General features: G+C 59.5%; 1 protein-coding gene across 1 annotated transcript; it reads right to left on the bottom strand.

Annotated features, from left to right (window-relative positions):
• Positions 1-1,673: 1,673 nt before the first annotated feature.
• Positions 1,674-11,767, bottom strand: LOC144729845 (uncharacterized). The gene is made up of 3 exons (XM_078610362.1): positions 11,686-11,767; positions 10,095-10,879; positions 1,674-1,991 (listed from the first exon to the last, which is right to left on the bottom strand). Exons 1-3 carry the CDS (start codon positions 11,765-11,767, stop codon positions 1,980-1,982), a joined length of 879 nt encoding a protein of 292 aa, XP_078466488.1. The 3' UTR covers positions 1,674-1,979.
• Positions 11,768-15,943: the final 4,176 nt, after the last annotated feature.

Genomic DNA, 15,943 nt, shown 5'->3' with positions numbered 1-15,943 from the left:
CCATAGTCTCGGATCTCCGATCCCATCGGGAGACCGCACGGACACTCAATCCCCCGCTGCCCCCCGCCCCCCTGCCATTGAGTCTGAATCTCTCGGATTTTGTGGTGGAGTCGAGGGCTGTGGGGGGGGGCGCCCCGCTCGTGCCTCGCTGCCGCGTTATGTAAAAGTTCCCACCCGCGCTCGGCGCAGCGGGGCCAGCCAATCGGTGCCCGAGGAGAAGCGCACACCTCCCAGTTGCTGCCGCGAGCCAATCAGGGGCGAGAGTCGCACACGTGGGTTTAGGTAGAAAACGGGATCCGAGTCCACGAGAGCGACTCGGGTAACTGCTCCTTATCCTGCGGCTCCTCCTGCTGCTGCTGCTGCTCCTGTTGCTCCTCCTGCTGCTCCTGCTGCTCCTCCTGCTGCTGCTCCTCCTGCTCCTCCTGTTGCTGCTCCTGTTGCTCCTCATCCTGCTGCTACTGCTGCTCCTCCTGCTGTTCCTCCTGTTGCTCCTCCTGTTGCTCCTCCTGCTGCTGCTCCTCCTGTTCCTCCTGCTGCTGCTCCTGTTGCTCCTCATCCTGCTGCTCCTCCTGCTCCTCCTGTTGCTGCTCCTGTTGCTCCTCATCCTGCTGCTCCTGCTGCTCCTGCTGCTCCTCCTGCTGCTCCTCCTGCTGCTCCTCCTGCTGCTCCTCCTGTTGCTCCTCCTGCTGCTGCTCCCCCTGCTGCTCCTGCTGCTGCTCCTGCTGCTCCTGTTGCTCCTCATCCTGCTGCTCCTGCTGCTCCTGCTGCTCATCCTGCTGCTCCTCCTGTTGCTCCTCATCCTGCTGCTCCTGCTGCTGCTCCTGCTGCTCCTGTTGCTCCTCATCCTGCTGCTCCTGCTGCTCCTGCTGCTCATCCTGCTGCTCATCCTGCTGCTCCTCCTGTTGCTCCTCCTGCTGCTGCTCCTCCTGCTGCTCCTGCTGCTGCTCCTGCTGCTGCTCCTGCTGCTCCTGCTGCTCCTGTTGCTCCTCATCCTGCTGCTCCTGCTGCTCCTGCTGCTCCTGCTGCTGCTCCTGCTGCTGCTCCTGCTGCTCCTGCTGCTCCTGTTGCTCCTCATCCTGCTGCTCCTGCTGCTCATCCTGCTGCTCCTGCTGCTGCTCCTGCTGCTGCTCCTCCTGCTGTTCCTCCTGCTGCTCCTCCTGCTGCTACTGCTGCTCCTGTTGCTGCTCCTGTTGCTGCTCCTCCTCGTGGTGGTGATGGCGCTCACGATGCGGCGAGCCTACTCCATGCTCGCAGCAGCCTCGGTTCGCCGCCTGCACCACGGCCGAGTGGGCATCGTGGGGGTGCCCTTCTGCAAGGGACAGGCAAGTAGTCATACGATGTGCCGTGAAGAAGGCCCGTTGGCCGAAACGTCGTCTAATATGTTTGTTTTGTTGTTTGAAGGCTCCACAGCAGCGTTATTGGCAGATGCAGTATTAGTAGTGTAGAGAGGAGCCGACACGAGATTGCAGGGGTCTCGTCCTTTATTCCTTTCCTTCCATTCACACCTGTCGCCAGCCGTCCCAATCCCGTTCCCGCCAAAGGCCCCCCCTTCCCGCCCGTTCTCTCCTTATATCACCTCGATCACCCCTCCCCCTAACCCATCTATTGGTGGGAATCCTTCCCCTGACACCCCTACATCACCCCCCCCCCCCGGAGAAAAAATAACCGTCCTCGGTTCTGCCTCCCCCATGGACCATTTAAGTCTCCCCATGCCTCCCACCACTGACAGTGACGACAGCCCTTACCCCCCCCCCACAACCATACAATGCAATATAACACAACAAATCAATTGCGCGGCCTGCCCAGGTCTCCAGCCAGCATCCCGTAACAGCCCGGACATCCACAGGCAGCAGATGACCGTGGCGGCCCCCTCCTTCGAAGGCCCTCTCGTCGCGGTCCCTGGTTCGGTGGTGCCGGTGTCGCCTTGCCTGGCGCCGCTGTCTCTCCGGCCCCCGCTCGTGCCGCCGCTCCGTCAGGCCTCACATGGGGTGCTGTAGGTGACAAGGGAACACAGGGCACCGAACCCCCTGCCGGTCGGCGCGTGGTGGTCGGCGACCTTGGCCTGGGTAGGGATGATGATGATGTTGGCAGTGATGTTGGTGGTGATGTTGGTGAAGATGACGGTGGAGAGATGTATGGCTTAAGGCGGGTGGGGTGTACAAACCATCGTCGCTTACCCAGTTGGACCTGGACGCACTGCGGTCGGAGTGCTTTGATGACCTCGACCGGCCCTTTCCAGGGTCGGTGCAGCTTTGGTGAGAGGCCAACCGGCACCTGAGGACAGTGTAGCCATGCCTGGTCCCCGACTTTAAAGGGCTTGGCTGTCACTGTCCTCTCCCGTATCCGTACATTACTCTCTTGGCTCGCGGCCGATGCGGCCTCGGCTGCTTGGCGGGCCTCTCTCAAATAAATGAGGGAGGTCTTTAGTGCCTTCGGCCATGCGTCGGCTCTTGCAGGAATGTCCGTCAGCTGCACCTCAATAGGCGGAACGGGATCCCGTCCGTACATCAGGAAAAACGGCGAGAACCCCGTCGCCGCGTGTGGGGCCACCCTGTACGCCGCTAAGACCGATGGAATGTGGAGGTCCCAGTCGGAATGGTTTTCGTCCACCACTTGGGACAGCATGGCCGCTATGGTGCGGTTAAGCCGCTCTACCATCCCATCGGTCTGGGGATGATATGGAGATGTTCGGACCTTTTTAGTGCCCAGGATAGAGCAGACGTCCTTCAATAGCTGTGAGGAGAAATTCCTGCCCTGATCCGTGAGCAACCGCTCCGGTGCCCCCTTATCAAGGACATAGCCTCCCACGAAGGCATCGGCGATGGTCTGTGCCGTCTGGTCCGGGAGGGCCCACGCCATCGGCCACCTCGTGCAGTACTCGACTCCGACCAACAGGTATTTATTTCCCCGTGGCGTGACCGGCAGCGGTCCCAAGATGTCCAACGCAACCAATTCGTTGACCCTGGTCACCGTGATGGGCTGTAGGGGCGCCCGGCTTACCCGGGGTGGCGGCTTTCGCCGCGCACATTCGACGCAGGTAGCGACCCATCGATGCACGTCAGCGGTCATACCTGGCCAAAAGTACCGACCCTGTAATGTGTGCAGTGTCTTCCGCCCTGCCAGGTGCAGCAGCTGGCGGCCGTGTACGTCCATAACCAATTGTTGACGCAGCGACTCTGGAACTACCAGGCATCGCCGGCGCCCTGTCGGGTCCCATCGCATGAGGAGATCCTCCCATACGATGTACTCCTCCCCCCCTGCCTCTGCTGAGGCGCGTAGTGTTCGCAGTGGGGCTTCCTCCAGCTGTAGCCGTCTCCAATCGTCCAAGGTCAGCCCCAGGTCGTGGTCGGTGTTGTATATGTTGGGTGTGAAAATTTTGATGTGTTGTATGCGTGCGTGGGTGAAATTATTATGTTGTATGTGTGGGTTATGAATATTCAGTGAAAATAATAATAATCAAATGAAATTTGGCCAAATGTGTAATTATCCGGAAATATGTTAATCATGTAGTTACGCACATTTAATTATGCCAATTCGAGAGGTAATTGTAGTAATTATGCGAGTGGGGGTAATTATGATAATGCCAGTCGTTATGATAACCAGACCCCGCCTCGGTGACGAGGGTGGGTTATCGATCGGAATAAGGCAATTAATCGTATGCAGTTATGCAGGTGTGGTGTAAGTATGAAAGATTAACTTAGATTAACTCGGCATCGTTGTCTAGGTTCGTCTCATTCTCGCTTATTTAGGTCCCCGGTTCGCCCCGTTATCGCTTTAACATTTACTGAGTATGTGTTAGTGTGTTTATTAAGGTCACCAAGTTCAGATCTCAACGCAGAAGCAGATCTTATGCATAGACTTCAGGAAAGAATCACACAACCACTTCTGTATTAATCAATTTATTACTAATTCAACCTCAACTATGATATAGTATGCGAACTCTCAATCCCGGAACGTCAACACGGCATCAATACAGTATCATCAATGATTGTCTGATTTCACTTGACAACGGCACATGGATCCCGCGTAACGCGATGGTTGTTAGTGAGAGAGAGTCGTTAAAACATGCAAATACTATGCTAAGAAAAACCTTAACTTTAATACTCTTATAAACGACGAATGGCCATCACTCGGTCGTTGGGATGCCTTCACAGCCACGGACGGCTTATGAGTTCGAGTGGGTTTGAGTGGTAAGAGTTGTCTTCAATAGTCAGTGTTCGGAGTCGGTTCTTTATGTCAAGCGGACGCCTGGTAGTCGTGTGGTGAGGGGGCGGTGCGCGTCATACGTATTAGTCGCTCCTCTGTCGCCGTGGGGAATTGGTTGGATGCCTGTTGATACGCTGTCGTAGTTCGGAACCCGGTCGGTAGGTGGCGCCCGCAGCTCGCTCGCAGCGCACCGTCGTCCTCTCGTCGCCAGACCGCGACCCTGGCTGCCAGCAGGGGCCTCTGACGCGGCAGGTTGAGCTGTCAAGCGGGTCTTGCCCGCCTGCAGAGGAGACGGGGAGCCGCTCGAGTCGAGCCCCGAGAGCCGGCTGAACTCGGCTGAGTCCCAGAAGCTGAAGAGTCGAGCCGACCCGTTAGTCACAGCTCGCCCTTGAGTCGACCCGCTCGGTCGAGCTGAAGATGAGTCGAGCCGACCCGCTCGGTCGAGCTCGCTCCGGAGCCGACCCGCTGGTCGAACTCGTGATGAGTTGACTCCCCTGGTCGAACTCGGCTGATGAGTCGAGCCGACCCTTCCGGTCGAGCTCGCTCATGAGTCGACCCGTTGGTCGCCCTCGTGATGAGTTGACTCTCCTGGTCCAACTGGTTTCCAATGCTCAGGGTCCTTTCTTTTATGCCGAAAAATCCCTTTGGGTCCTGCCCACAAGGCGGGGTTTTCTTTTGATTTACTGTGTCAGGATCTGTCCGTGTGTAGGTGTGTTCATGTGTGTCCGTACGTCCGTGTGTCCTTGTGTGCATCACCCATGGTATTTTCCGTTGTCATACTCCCTCCATAAAATCCATGAGCAAACAATCAGATGTTACAAATTGCCTCGAAGTCGTCTCTCTGTCTGGGTGCAATATTATCTCTTGTCTGGCCTCCTTCATGAACCAAAACACAGACGTTACAAACCGTCTCACAGGCACCTCTGTCCGTGTTGCACGACCTGGAGGGAGGGGCACACTCCCTCCGATCCTCACAGCACACAAAGACATGGTTAAAAAGTTTTAAATTAACACTTGTCCCTTACCATTTCCCAGTTATGATTCTGTATGTAGCCTAAGGTGTGTCGTTTCCCATCGTGGTGCTTGACCCAAGTGGAGGTGCCTCCCCGAGCACATACACACTCCCATCCCGCGCTGCGGGGATACAAAGACGGCCGGGATCTCCCTTCCTCTCCGACCCTGGGTTTAACATCGCTCTTTTATTATGTATTTTATTTCGACCTAGTGGTGATTTATCCCGCTATCCTGGCTTTTCATAAGTTTTACTTTTGTCTTTCATGCATAGGCTTATTATTATTAATTTATTTCCGATATCTTAGGTTAAGGGGTAAGTTTCTTGATCCTAGGAATTCGTATTCCTTGGTGTCTGCATGGTTATATAAGCGGAATATAGTTGACGGTGAATAGCGTTAACATTGATGTTATGTACGATATTATGTATTGTGATGTCATTAACTTAACTTGTTGGTCAGGCTTCACTGACATGAAGTTGCATTTCATAGCCTCGCAGGTCTTTGCCTCACTCTGTCTCTGCTCGCCGGTGTTGTTGCTGTCCAGCTGACGCCGTTAACTCAAGGCCTCATTAATTTCCGTCACTCCTTGTAGGTGAGGGCGGTTGAACCTTGGAGTCAGTTCTGGTTTTTGTCTGCTTGCTTTCTCTGATGTTCCCTGACCCCGAGAGTTATTATTCCTACTTTTATGGCCTGTCGAAGCCCGACTCGCTGTTGCTGGCTGGTGTCGCTGGGTTGGTGTCGTTCCCGGCTTTTGCTTACGTTTGCAGTTCGCCGCGCTCTTATTGTTCTTCCCTCTTCAACCTTATATCGACTATTCGCTCCTGTCTGGGTGCGATTCAATTTTGACTTAGGAAGGTTCTGATTGTCATATGCTTTGGGTCGAGTTGTATATTAAAGTATGGAAATAACATTTCATATTGACTTAATGATGGTGATGGTTCAGTAGGCGTAACTTGTGGCCTGGTTTAATTGGAGTGGGTGTGAATATCGATAACTTTAGCCTACCCTGTTGTTAAATTCTGACTTTAACGTTATTTTAATAGCAATACAGAATTATTGAGCTTTTTGACTTAACTAGGCGAACGCGAACTCCTGGTAACCTCCGCAGCCTCGCCGTTCATCTGAGTCTGCATTCTTGAGATATACAACGCTCTTATTCGTCTCACTGTGGTCATCCAACCTTCTTAATTTCAGGTCAAAGGCCCCCTCACGTTCAGCCGTGCAGGGTTGTTAATCAGCTCCCTCCCCTGTGCACACAGCATTGCTGACCCACTTCATTTGACCACTCACCCTGGATTTATCTTCCTTGAGACAAAGTTGCATATTCTGTCATCCCAGCCCTCCTCCAGTTCATCACTTAACAACACCTGGTGTTTTGCAGTTGCTGCTTTTGGGGTGTTTTCATTCATTATATATCAATGATGATAATATATAAAAATATCAAGTTTGGAAGAAGGGTTAGGATACAACATCGGTCAGCTGGACCTCACCCTGTGCGCCCTCCGCCGTGCGTACGGGAGCGATGACCGTCCCCTCCGGCCTCGCCTCCTTGCAGTGTGCCCCGCCTGTGGTGCATGCACAAGGGCCCTGGGGCACCAGTCGGGACAATGCGTCTGCGTTGGCATGTCTGGTCCCTTTGCGATGCACCACTTGGTACCTGTACTCCTGCAGGCGTTCTATCCATCTGGCCAGCTGGCCCGAAGGCTGGTCGATGCGGAGCGAATACTGCAAGGCCGCGTGGTCAGTGCGGACCGTAAATTTGCGACCATACAGGTAGGGTCGGAATTGCTCCACAAAGTGAACGACTGCCAGGAGTTCCCTACGTGTGACGCAGTAGCGCTGCTCCGCTGATGAAAGCACGCGACTACCATAGGCGATAACCACCTCCCGACCCTGCTGGACTTGCGACAAAACACTGCCGATGCCCACATCGCTGGCGTCCGTGTCCAGGATAAAGGGGAGGCCAAAATCCGGAAAGGCCAATGGTGGTGCATCTGTCAGACGTGAGCGCAGCTGCTGGAATGCCTCTTCCTCCAGAGGGCCCCAATAAAACCTCTGGTTCTTCGCCGTCAACACGTGCAAGGGCTTGGCAATGGTTGCGAAGTTGGGCACAAACCGGCGGTAGTAAGAAACGAAACCCACAAACCGGCGTACCTCCGGAACCGTTGTGGGAACAGCCCAGGCCCTCACGCAGGCCGTCTTTTCCGGGTCTGTAGCCACTCCCGACTCACTGACGACGTGGCCCAAGTAGCGTACCGACGACTGCATAAGGTGGCACTTCGACGGCTTGAGCTTCAAGTTCGCGTTCCGGAACCGCAGGAACACCTGACGCAATCGGTCAATGTGTTCCTCGAATGATCGGCTGAAAACAATGACGTCGTCCAGGTAGATGAGGCACGTTTCCCATTGGAGGCCTGCCAAGGCCAACTCCATTATGCGTTGGAACGTTGTCGGCGCCGTCTGGAGGCCCATAGGCAGGCAGTTGAACTCGAACAGGCCCTGTGGTGTCCGGAATGCTGTTTTAGGCCGGGAGTCCGCGTCTAGTGGGACCTGCCAGAACCCGGACAACAAATCCAGCGTACTGAAAAATTTTGCTCCCGCCAGTGCATCCAATGAGTCGTCGATACGTGGTAGGGGATATGCGTCGGCCAGCGTGACGGCATTGAGGCGTCGGAAGTCCACACAGAATCTCAGTGACCCATCTGACTTCTTGACTAGGACCACCGGTGCCCCCCAGGGACTCGAGGATGGAGAAATTATGTCGGCCCGCAGCATCTCCTGCACCGCTTGTTGAATGTGCCCTTTTTCCATTGGGCTCATTCTATATGTGTTTTGGCGCAGGGGTGCGGCATCTCCCGTGTTGATGTGGTGCTGTGACAGATTTGTGCGCCCTAGGTCGAACGGTCCCCGGCTGAACACGTCCGAGAACTCCTGCAATAACGAGTGCAGCTGCTGTTTCTGGTCGGGCGGCAATCCCGGCTCAGGCCCCGCCAGCTGGTCCATCCACGATTTGGCCCCTCTGTCCTCGGACTGGCTGATGCTGCCTACAAGCTCGGGCTCTGTCCCTGGGGCTCCTAGTGACAAGGGACTAACGTGGGCCAGAACTGTTCCCTCCTGCACCGTCGCTGTTCTATCGGAGGTGTTCAGCACCTGAATGAACAGATGCTGGTTCCTCTGTACAATAGTTTCGGCCCCCACCAGCGCATGACGATCCATGGCCGCTGACGCCGGAGACACCAGGATGGGTGAGTCTGGTCGGGCTGTCACGAGGGGGGACCGATATTGCAGCGGAACCAGCATCTGGGCTGCCGGGGGAATGGAGACAGACTTACTGACCAGAGCCTGCACGTAGGGTACACCCCGGCTGGCCCCCTCCGCCTTTAGGAAATGGAGATGCGTTCCCTGGACTTCCACCCGCCCATTGGCCAGATCGATTTTCATTGGCATCCGCCTCAGAAAGTCCGTCCCCAACAGGCAGGGTACGGGCAACGTTGCGGAGACAAGGATGGGTCCTGCTACCGAAAGCTGCCCAATCTGTATCGGGGCTTCAACCTGGCCCAGGAAGCCCATGCTGCCTCCATTTGCTGCAATGAACGTTGTCTTGACGGGGACTAAAGGTCGGATTTTATCCGGCAGCATCTCATGCATGGTGCTCGAGATGATCGTGGCTGATGCCCCCGTATCGACCAAGATACGTGCCGACACTCCCGCGATTTCACCGACCAGGACCGAGGTTCCTGACGTGGCCGCTACCACCCGCCTTGCCAGCTTCCTCCATTGTGTGGCTGAGTCCGGCCACTGACCAGGCGGCGTCTCGTTATCCTGTGGTGCATGGTGAAATGATGGGGGATGGGTGTGGATGGACTGAAGATGGGGTTCCTCCCTTTGGAGTGCGTCACAGCAGGGTGAACGCGCCCTTGTTACATAGTGTGGGCTTACCCCTGGGTTGCGGGCTGGGCTCTCTATGTAGTGCAAATTGCCCCCCCTAGGTGACGTAGGATGGGCCCCCCTTGTGGTGTGGGGGGGCCCCCCCATTGTAGGGGGCGGTGGGGACTGGGGGGTGGGCCTTCCCGTGAGCCCCTCCCTTTCCTTTGTCACGGGGGCGTGGTCCCCCTGGTTCCGTCTCGCTCTGTCGCAAAGCGGTGGTGAGGCGGGTCGTGGAATTGCTCCAGGGCGCAATGTCAATCGTGTGGGCTGCCTCCGCCCCCGGGCCGTTGCCCCTGGCAACTCGCCGGCGTTGCAGGTAACTGGTGACGTCACGCCCGCCGGCGACGTCACGCCCGCCGGTGACGTCACGCCCGCCCGCGAACCCACGCCCGCCCGCGAAACCACGCCCACCCGCGACGTCACGCCCGCCCGCGAAACCCCGCCCGCCCGCGACGTCACGCCCGCCCGCGAAACCCCGCCCGCCCGCGACGTCACGCCCGGCATCGACGTCGCTGCCGGCCGCGACGTCACTTCCGCCCGCGACGTCACCTCCGCCCGCGACGTCACCTCCGTCCGCGACGTCCCTCCCGGCGTCGGCGCGACTCCCGGCGCGGTCCCCGGCCTCGGCGCGATCCCCGACGCGGTCCCTGGCCCCGGCGCGATTCCCGGCGCGGTCCACGGCCCCGGCGCAATTCCCGGCGCGATCCGCGACACCACTTCCGGCCGCGACGTCACTTCCGGACGCAACGTCACGTCCGTTCGCGACGCCACTCCGGGTCGCGATGCGACCACAGGCCCCGGCGCTATCCCCTTCCCCCGACCAGAACAGCGGGGACCGGGAAACGACACCACCGGCGCCCACCCCGAGGAGACTCCCGGTGAGTTCGCGGCGTCGGAATTGTAATTACCCGGCCCGACCGAGAGGCCGGGTGGGACGGCGTCACTCGCCTGGCTCCTGTCGGCGTTCGGCCCCGGCAGGTTCCAGGTGACGTTGGCGGCCTCCGGCTCCGTGCGGCACCCCCTCGCCACATGCCCCTCTCGACCACAATGGTGGCAGACCCACGGGGCGTTGCGTCGGGGGGGCTCGGCGCGATGTTGTAGAGGCGGCTGCCAGCGACGCGGCGGCTGGTCCCTCTGCTCCGCCAGTCCCCGGATCGCCGCGTACACCTCCCGCAGCGATGGCTCCGTCTCAGACGTCGGCGGTCCGTCCCCAGATGCCCCACCGGCAGCCTGTGGTGACGGTGCAGGTTCGGCGGTTAGTGTCGCTGGACCAAGTAGCGCCGCGGCAACGGCTCGGCTGTTCCCCCCCGCCGCGCCAGCCACCGGGCCCACGGGTGGCGCCCGGCCCATGACCTGCTCGTGGGCTTGGATGGTCCGGGCAGCCCACAGCGAGGTGCGTTCTTCCGGCGTCACTACGGGCATTACAACGCCGGCGCGGCAAGCGTAGGCGATGAGGTGCTCGACCACGAGGTCCTCGAGCGCTTCTTCAGCCAGGCGAGGGAAAGCTCTCCTCGCCAACACGAGCAGCGCCCCCCTGTAGGCTAAAGGGGATTCTTTAGCCCCTCGCTGGCGATCCTGGAACCGTTTAAAGGCTCCTTCCGCCGGGCAATAGATCTCCCCCAAAGCCTCGTAGGCCGCCTGTAGCGTGGACTTGCTGTGCGAGGGAAGGGAGGTGTAAGAGGAGAGTGCTTTTTTGCCCAGAACAGATGGCAGCGCTCGTAGGGCCTTTTCGTCTGTCCACTCGAGAGCGTGGAAGGCAGCCTCGAATCGGCGGACAAACTCCTCCCAATCTTCTTCCTCAGCCACAAACTTGTCGACGGGCCCCAGCCGACGCGGCCGTCCGGCCACCTGCTCTCCGTGTTGGGTGTTTAGCCCTGGGGGTTTTGGCGGGAGCGGCGGCGGCTGGCGTGACGAGGTTGGTTGCGGCTCCTGCCCGGCCGGCTGGTCGGCGTCCGGTTCCCGTGGCCTCTCCTCCCGTAGTACGCGTGGGGGTGGGGGTCCCGGTGCCGGCGGGCCCCCCATAGGGAGCCTCTGCAAGAGCTCCTGGAGCGCCCTCTCCACGCGGGCCATGCGGTCCTCCATGCGATCCTCCAGGCGATCCGGGCCCCCTTCTGCTGCTTCTGACAGCAGGCCCCCTTGTTGCCCAGGATGTGAAGGATCCCCGGCCCCTGCTTCCTCCTCCCTCGGCTCCCTCCCGCGAGGATTCTTCTTTGTAGCCATTAGGATCCCACCGCTGCCACCAAATGTAGAGAGGAGCCGACACGAGATTGCAGGGGTCTCGTCCTTTATTCCTTTCCTTCCATTCACACCTGTCGCCAGCCGTCCCAATCCCGTTCCCGCCAAAGGCCCCCCCTTCCCGCCCGTTCTCTCCTTATATCACCTCGATCACCCCTCCCCCTAACCCATCTATTGGTGGGAATCCTTCCCCTGACACCCCTACAGTAGCAATCGACGTCTTAGCGGCAGCAGCAGCTGGATGAGCTCGCACATAAAATAAAGCGACGAATGTCAACATGAAATTGATCAGACCGTGGGATACTCCTAAAGCTGCGCCCCAGAGACGTCGCGCTGGGTCCAGCGGATGGCATCGCCGTGGCCGCTGCTGTCGTCACGTGGACCATGAGGTCCCTGTGAACCTCGCGTGCTGCCCCGACCTCTAGCCTCCAATTACCCCCCACCCCCAATTACCCTCTCCCCCCACCAATTACCTTGGCGAGGCCTGCTCACGCATCACCCGACCGCCAGCGTTACCATCGGCATCAGTGATTTATTGCAATAAAACCTCCATCATCACCACCGCCACCGCTGCACATGAATCCTCAACGCCGAGCTCGGGGACTCGGCCGAAAGAGAGAGGACGTGCAGTGCGGAGACGGAGCGATGAAAATGAGCTCGTGTAACAGCAGGCGGAGGGTTGTTGTCGCATCGCGGGGCCGTGAGAGATGCCAACGGCCTGGGGAGGCCTTCATCCAGCAGTGGATCGAGCACGGCTGCCGGCGATGGTCACGACGATCTTGACTCCGAAACGATCCGACGTGTCGGGAATCCAAACTCGCCAATAGCCCTGTGGCCCCAAAAAGGAACAATACACAATAGGCGACGTTTCGGGCCACGACCCTTCTTTCTTCATAGCAGTGAGACAGAGTGACCCCCCCCCCCCCCCCACCGAGAGTCCTGGGGTTGGCGACGAAGCCGCGTGTGGAATGAAAGCGCTCGGTACGCGCCCTGACCAATAGCCCGGGAGCCCAGGCGAGCCGAGCCAAGGTGCACGACTCAGAACCCGGCTCCAGGAGCCACGACACAGAACCCGGTTCCAGGAGCCACGACACAGAACCTGGCTCCAGGAGCCACGACTCAGAACCTGGCTCCAGGAGCCACGACACAGAACCTGGCTCCAGGAGCCACGACACAGAACCTGGCTCCAGGAGCCACGACACAGAACCTGGTGCCAGGAGCCACGACTCAGAACCTGGCTCCAGGAGCCACGACACAGAACCTGGCTCCAGGAGCCACGACTCAGAACCTGGCTCCAGGAGCCACGACACAGAACCTGGCTCCAGGAGCCACGACACAGAACCTGGCTCCAGGAGCCACGACTCAGAACCTGGCTCCAGGAGCCACGACACAGAACCTGGCTCCAGGAGCCACGACACAGAACCTGGCTCCAGGAGCCACGACACAGAACCTGGCTCCAGGAGCCACGACACAGAACCCGGCTCCAGGAGCCACGACACAAAACCCAGCTCCAGGAGCCACGACAAAGAACCTGGCTCCAGGAGCCACGACTCAGAACCCGGCTCCAGGAGCCACGACACAGAACCCGGCTCCAGGAGCCACGACACAGAACCTGGCTCCAGGAGACACGACACAGAACCTGGCTCCAGGAGCCACGACACAGAACCTGGCTCCAGGAGCCACGACACAGAACCCGGCTCCAGGAGCCACGACACAGAACCTGGCGCCAGGAGCCACGACACTGAACCCGGCTCCAGGAGCCACGACACAGAACCTGGCGCCAGGAGCCACGACTCAGAACCTGGCTCCAGGAGCCACGACACAGAACCTGGCTCCAGGAGCCACGACTCAGAACCTGGCTCCAGGAGCCACGACACAGAATCTGGCTCCAGGAGCCACGACACAGAACCTGGCTCCAGGAGCCACGACTCAGAACCTGGCTCCAGGAGCCACGACACAGAACCTGGCTCCAGGAGCCACGACACAGAACCCGGCTCCAGGAGCCACGACACAGAACCTGGCTCCAGGAGCCACGGCACAGAACCTGGCTCCAGGAGCCACGACACTGAACCCGGTTCCAGGAGCCACGACACAGAACCTGGCTCCAGGAGCCACGACACAGAACCCGGCTCCAGGAGCCACGACACAGAACCCAGCTCCAGGAGCCACGACACAGAACCTAGCTCCAGGAGCCACGACACAGAACCCGGCTCCAGGAGCCACGACTCAGAACCTGGCTCCAGGAGCCACGACACAGAACCTGGCTCCAGGAGCCACGACACAGAACCTGGCTCCAGGAGCCACGACACAGAACCTGGCTCCAGGAGCCACGACACTGAACCTGGCTCCAGGAGCCACGACACAGAACCCGGCTCCAGGAGCCACGACACTGAAACTGGCTCCAGGAGCCACGACACAGAACCTGGTTCCAGGAGCCACGACACTGATCCCGGCTCCAGGAGCCACGACACAGAACCCGGCTCCAGGAGCCACGACTCAGAACCTGGCTCCAGGAGCCACGACACAGAACCTGGCTCCAGGAGCCACGACACAGAACCTGGCTCCAGGAGCCACGACACAGAACCTGGCTCCAGGAGCCACGACACAGAACCTGGCTCCAGGAGCCACGACACAGAACCTGGCTCCAGGAGCCACGACACAGAACCTGGCTCCAGGAGCCACGACACAGAACCTGGCTCCAGGAGCCACGACACAGAACCTCGCTCCAGGAGCCACGACACTGAACCCGGCTCCAGGAGCCACGACACAGAACCTGGCTCCAGGAGCCACAACACTGAACCCGGCTCCAGGAGCCACGACACAGAACCTGGCTCCAGGAGCCACGACACAGAACCTGGCTCCAGGAGCCACGACACAGAACCCGGCTCCAGGAGCCACGACACTGAACCCGGCTCCAGGAGCCACGACACAGAACCCGGCTCCAGGAGCCACGACACAGAACCCGGCTCCAGGAGCCACGACTCAGAACCTGGCTCCAGGAGCCACGACACAGAACCTGGCTCCAGGAGCCACGACACAGAACCTGGCTCCAGGAGCCACGACACAGAACCTGGCTCCAGGAGCCACGACACAGAACCCGGCTCCAGGAGCCACGACTCAGAACCCGGCTCTAGGAGCCACGACACAGAACCTGGCTCCAGGAGCCACGACACAGAACCTGGCTCCAGGAGCTACGACACAGAACCTAGCTCCAGGAGCCACGACACAGAACCTGGCTCCAGGAGCCACGACACAGAACCTGGCTCCAAGAGCTACGACACAGAACCTGGCTCCACGAGCCACGACACAGAACCTGGCTCCAGGAGCCACGACACAGAACCCGGTTCCAGGAGCCACGACACAGAACCCGGCTCCAGGAGCCACGACTCAGAACCTGGCTCCCGGAGCCAAGACACAGAACCCGGCTCCAGGAGCCACGACACAGAACCCGGCTCCAGGAGCCACGACACAGAACCTGGCTCCAGGAGCCACAACACAGAATCTGGCTACAGGAGCCACGACACAGAACCTGGCTCCAGGAGCCACGACACAGAACCTGGCTCCAGGAGCCACGACAGTTAACCCGGCTCCAGGAGCCATGACACAGAACCCCGCTCCAGGAGCCACGACACAGAACCCGGCTCCAGGAGCCACGACACAGAACCCGGCTCCAGGAGCCACGACACAGAACCTGGCTCCAGGAGCCACGACACTGAACCCGGCTCCAGGAGCCACGACACAGAACCTGGCTCCAGGAGCCACGACACTAAACCCGGCTCCAGGAGCCACGACACAGAACCTGGCTCCAGGAGCCACGACACAGAACCTGGCTCCAGGAGCCACGACACAGAACCCAGCTCCAGGAGCCACGACACTGAACCCGGCTCCAGGAGCCACGACACAGAACCCGGCTCCAGGAGCCACGACACAGAACCCGGCTCCAGGAGCCACGACTCAGAACCTGGCTCCAGGAGCCACGACACAGAACCTGGCTCCAGGAGCCACAACACAGAACCTGGCTCCAGGAGCCACGACACACAACCTGGCTCCAGGAGCCACGACACAGAACCCGGCTCCAGGAGCCACGACTCAGAACCTGGCTCCAGGAGCCACGACACAGAACCTGGCTCCAGGAGCCACGACACAGAACCTGGCTCCAGGAGCCACGACACAGAACCTGGCTCCAGGAGCCACGACACAGAACCCGGCTCCAGGAGCCACAACTCAGAACCTGGCTCCAGGAGCCACGACACAGAACCTGGCTCCAGGAGCCACGACACAGAACCTGGCTCCAGGAGCCACGACACAGAACCTAGCTCCAGGAGCCACGACACAGAATCTGGCTCCAGAAGCCACGACTCAGAACCTGGCTCCAGGAGCCACGACACAGAACCTGGCTCCAGGAGCCACGACACAGAACCTGGCTCCAGGAGCCACGACTCAGAACCTGGCTCCAGGAGCCACGACACAGAACCTGGCTCCAAGAGCTACGACACAGAACCTGGCTCCACGAGCCACGACACAGAACCTGGCTCCAGGAGCCACGACACAGAACCCAGGCT

This window comes from Lampetra planeri, chromosome 33 (genome assembly GCF_965212315.1).
Source record: "Lampetra planeri chromosome 33, kcLamPlan1.2.h2, whole genome shotgun sequence".
NCBI lineage: Eukaryota > Metazoa > Chordata > Hyperoartia > Petromyzontiformes > Petromyzontidae > Lampetra > Lampetra planeri.
This window is presented reverse-complemented; position numbering and strand designations above follow the sequence as displayed.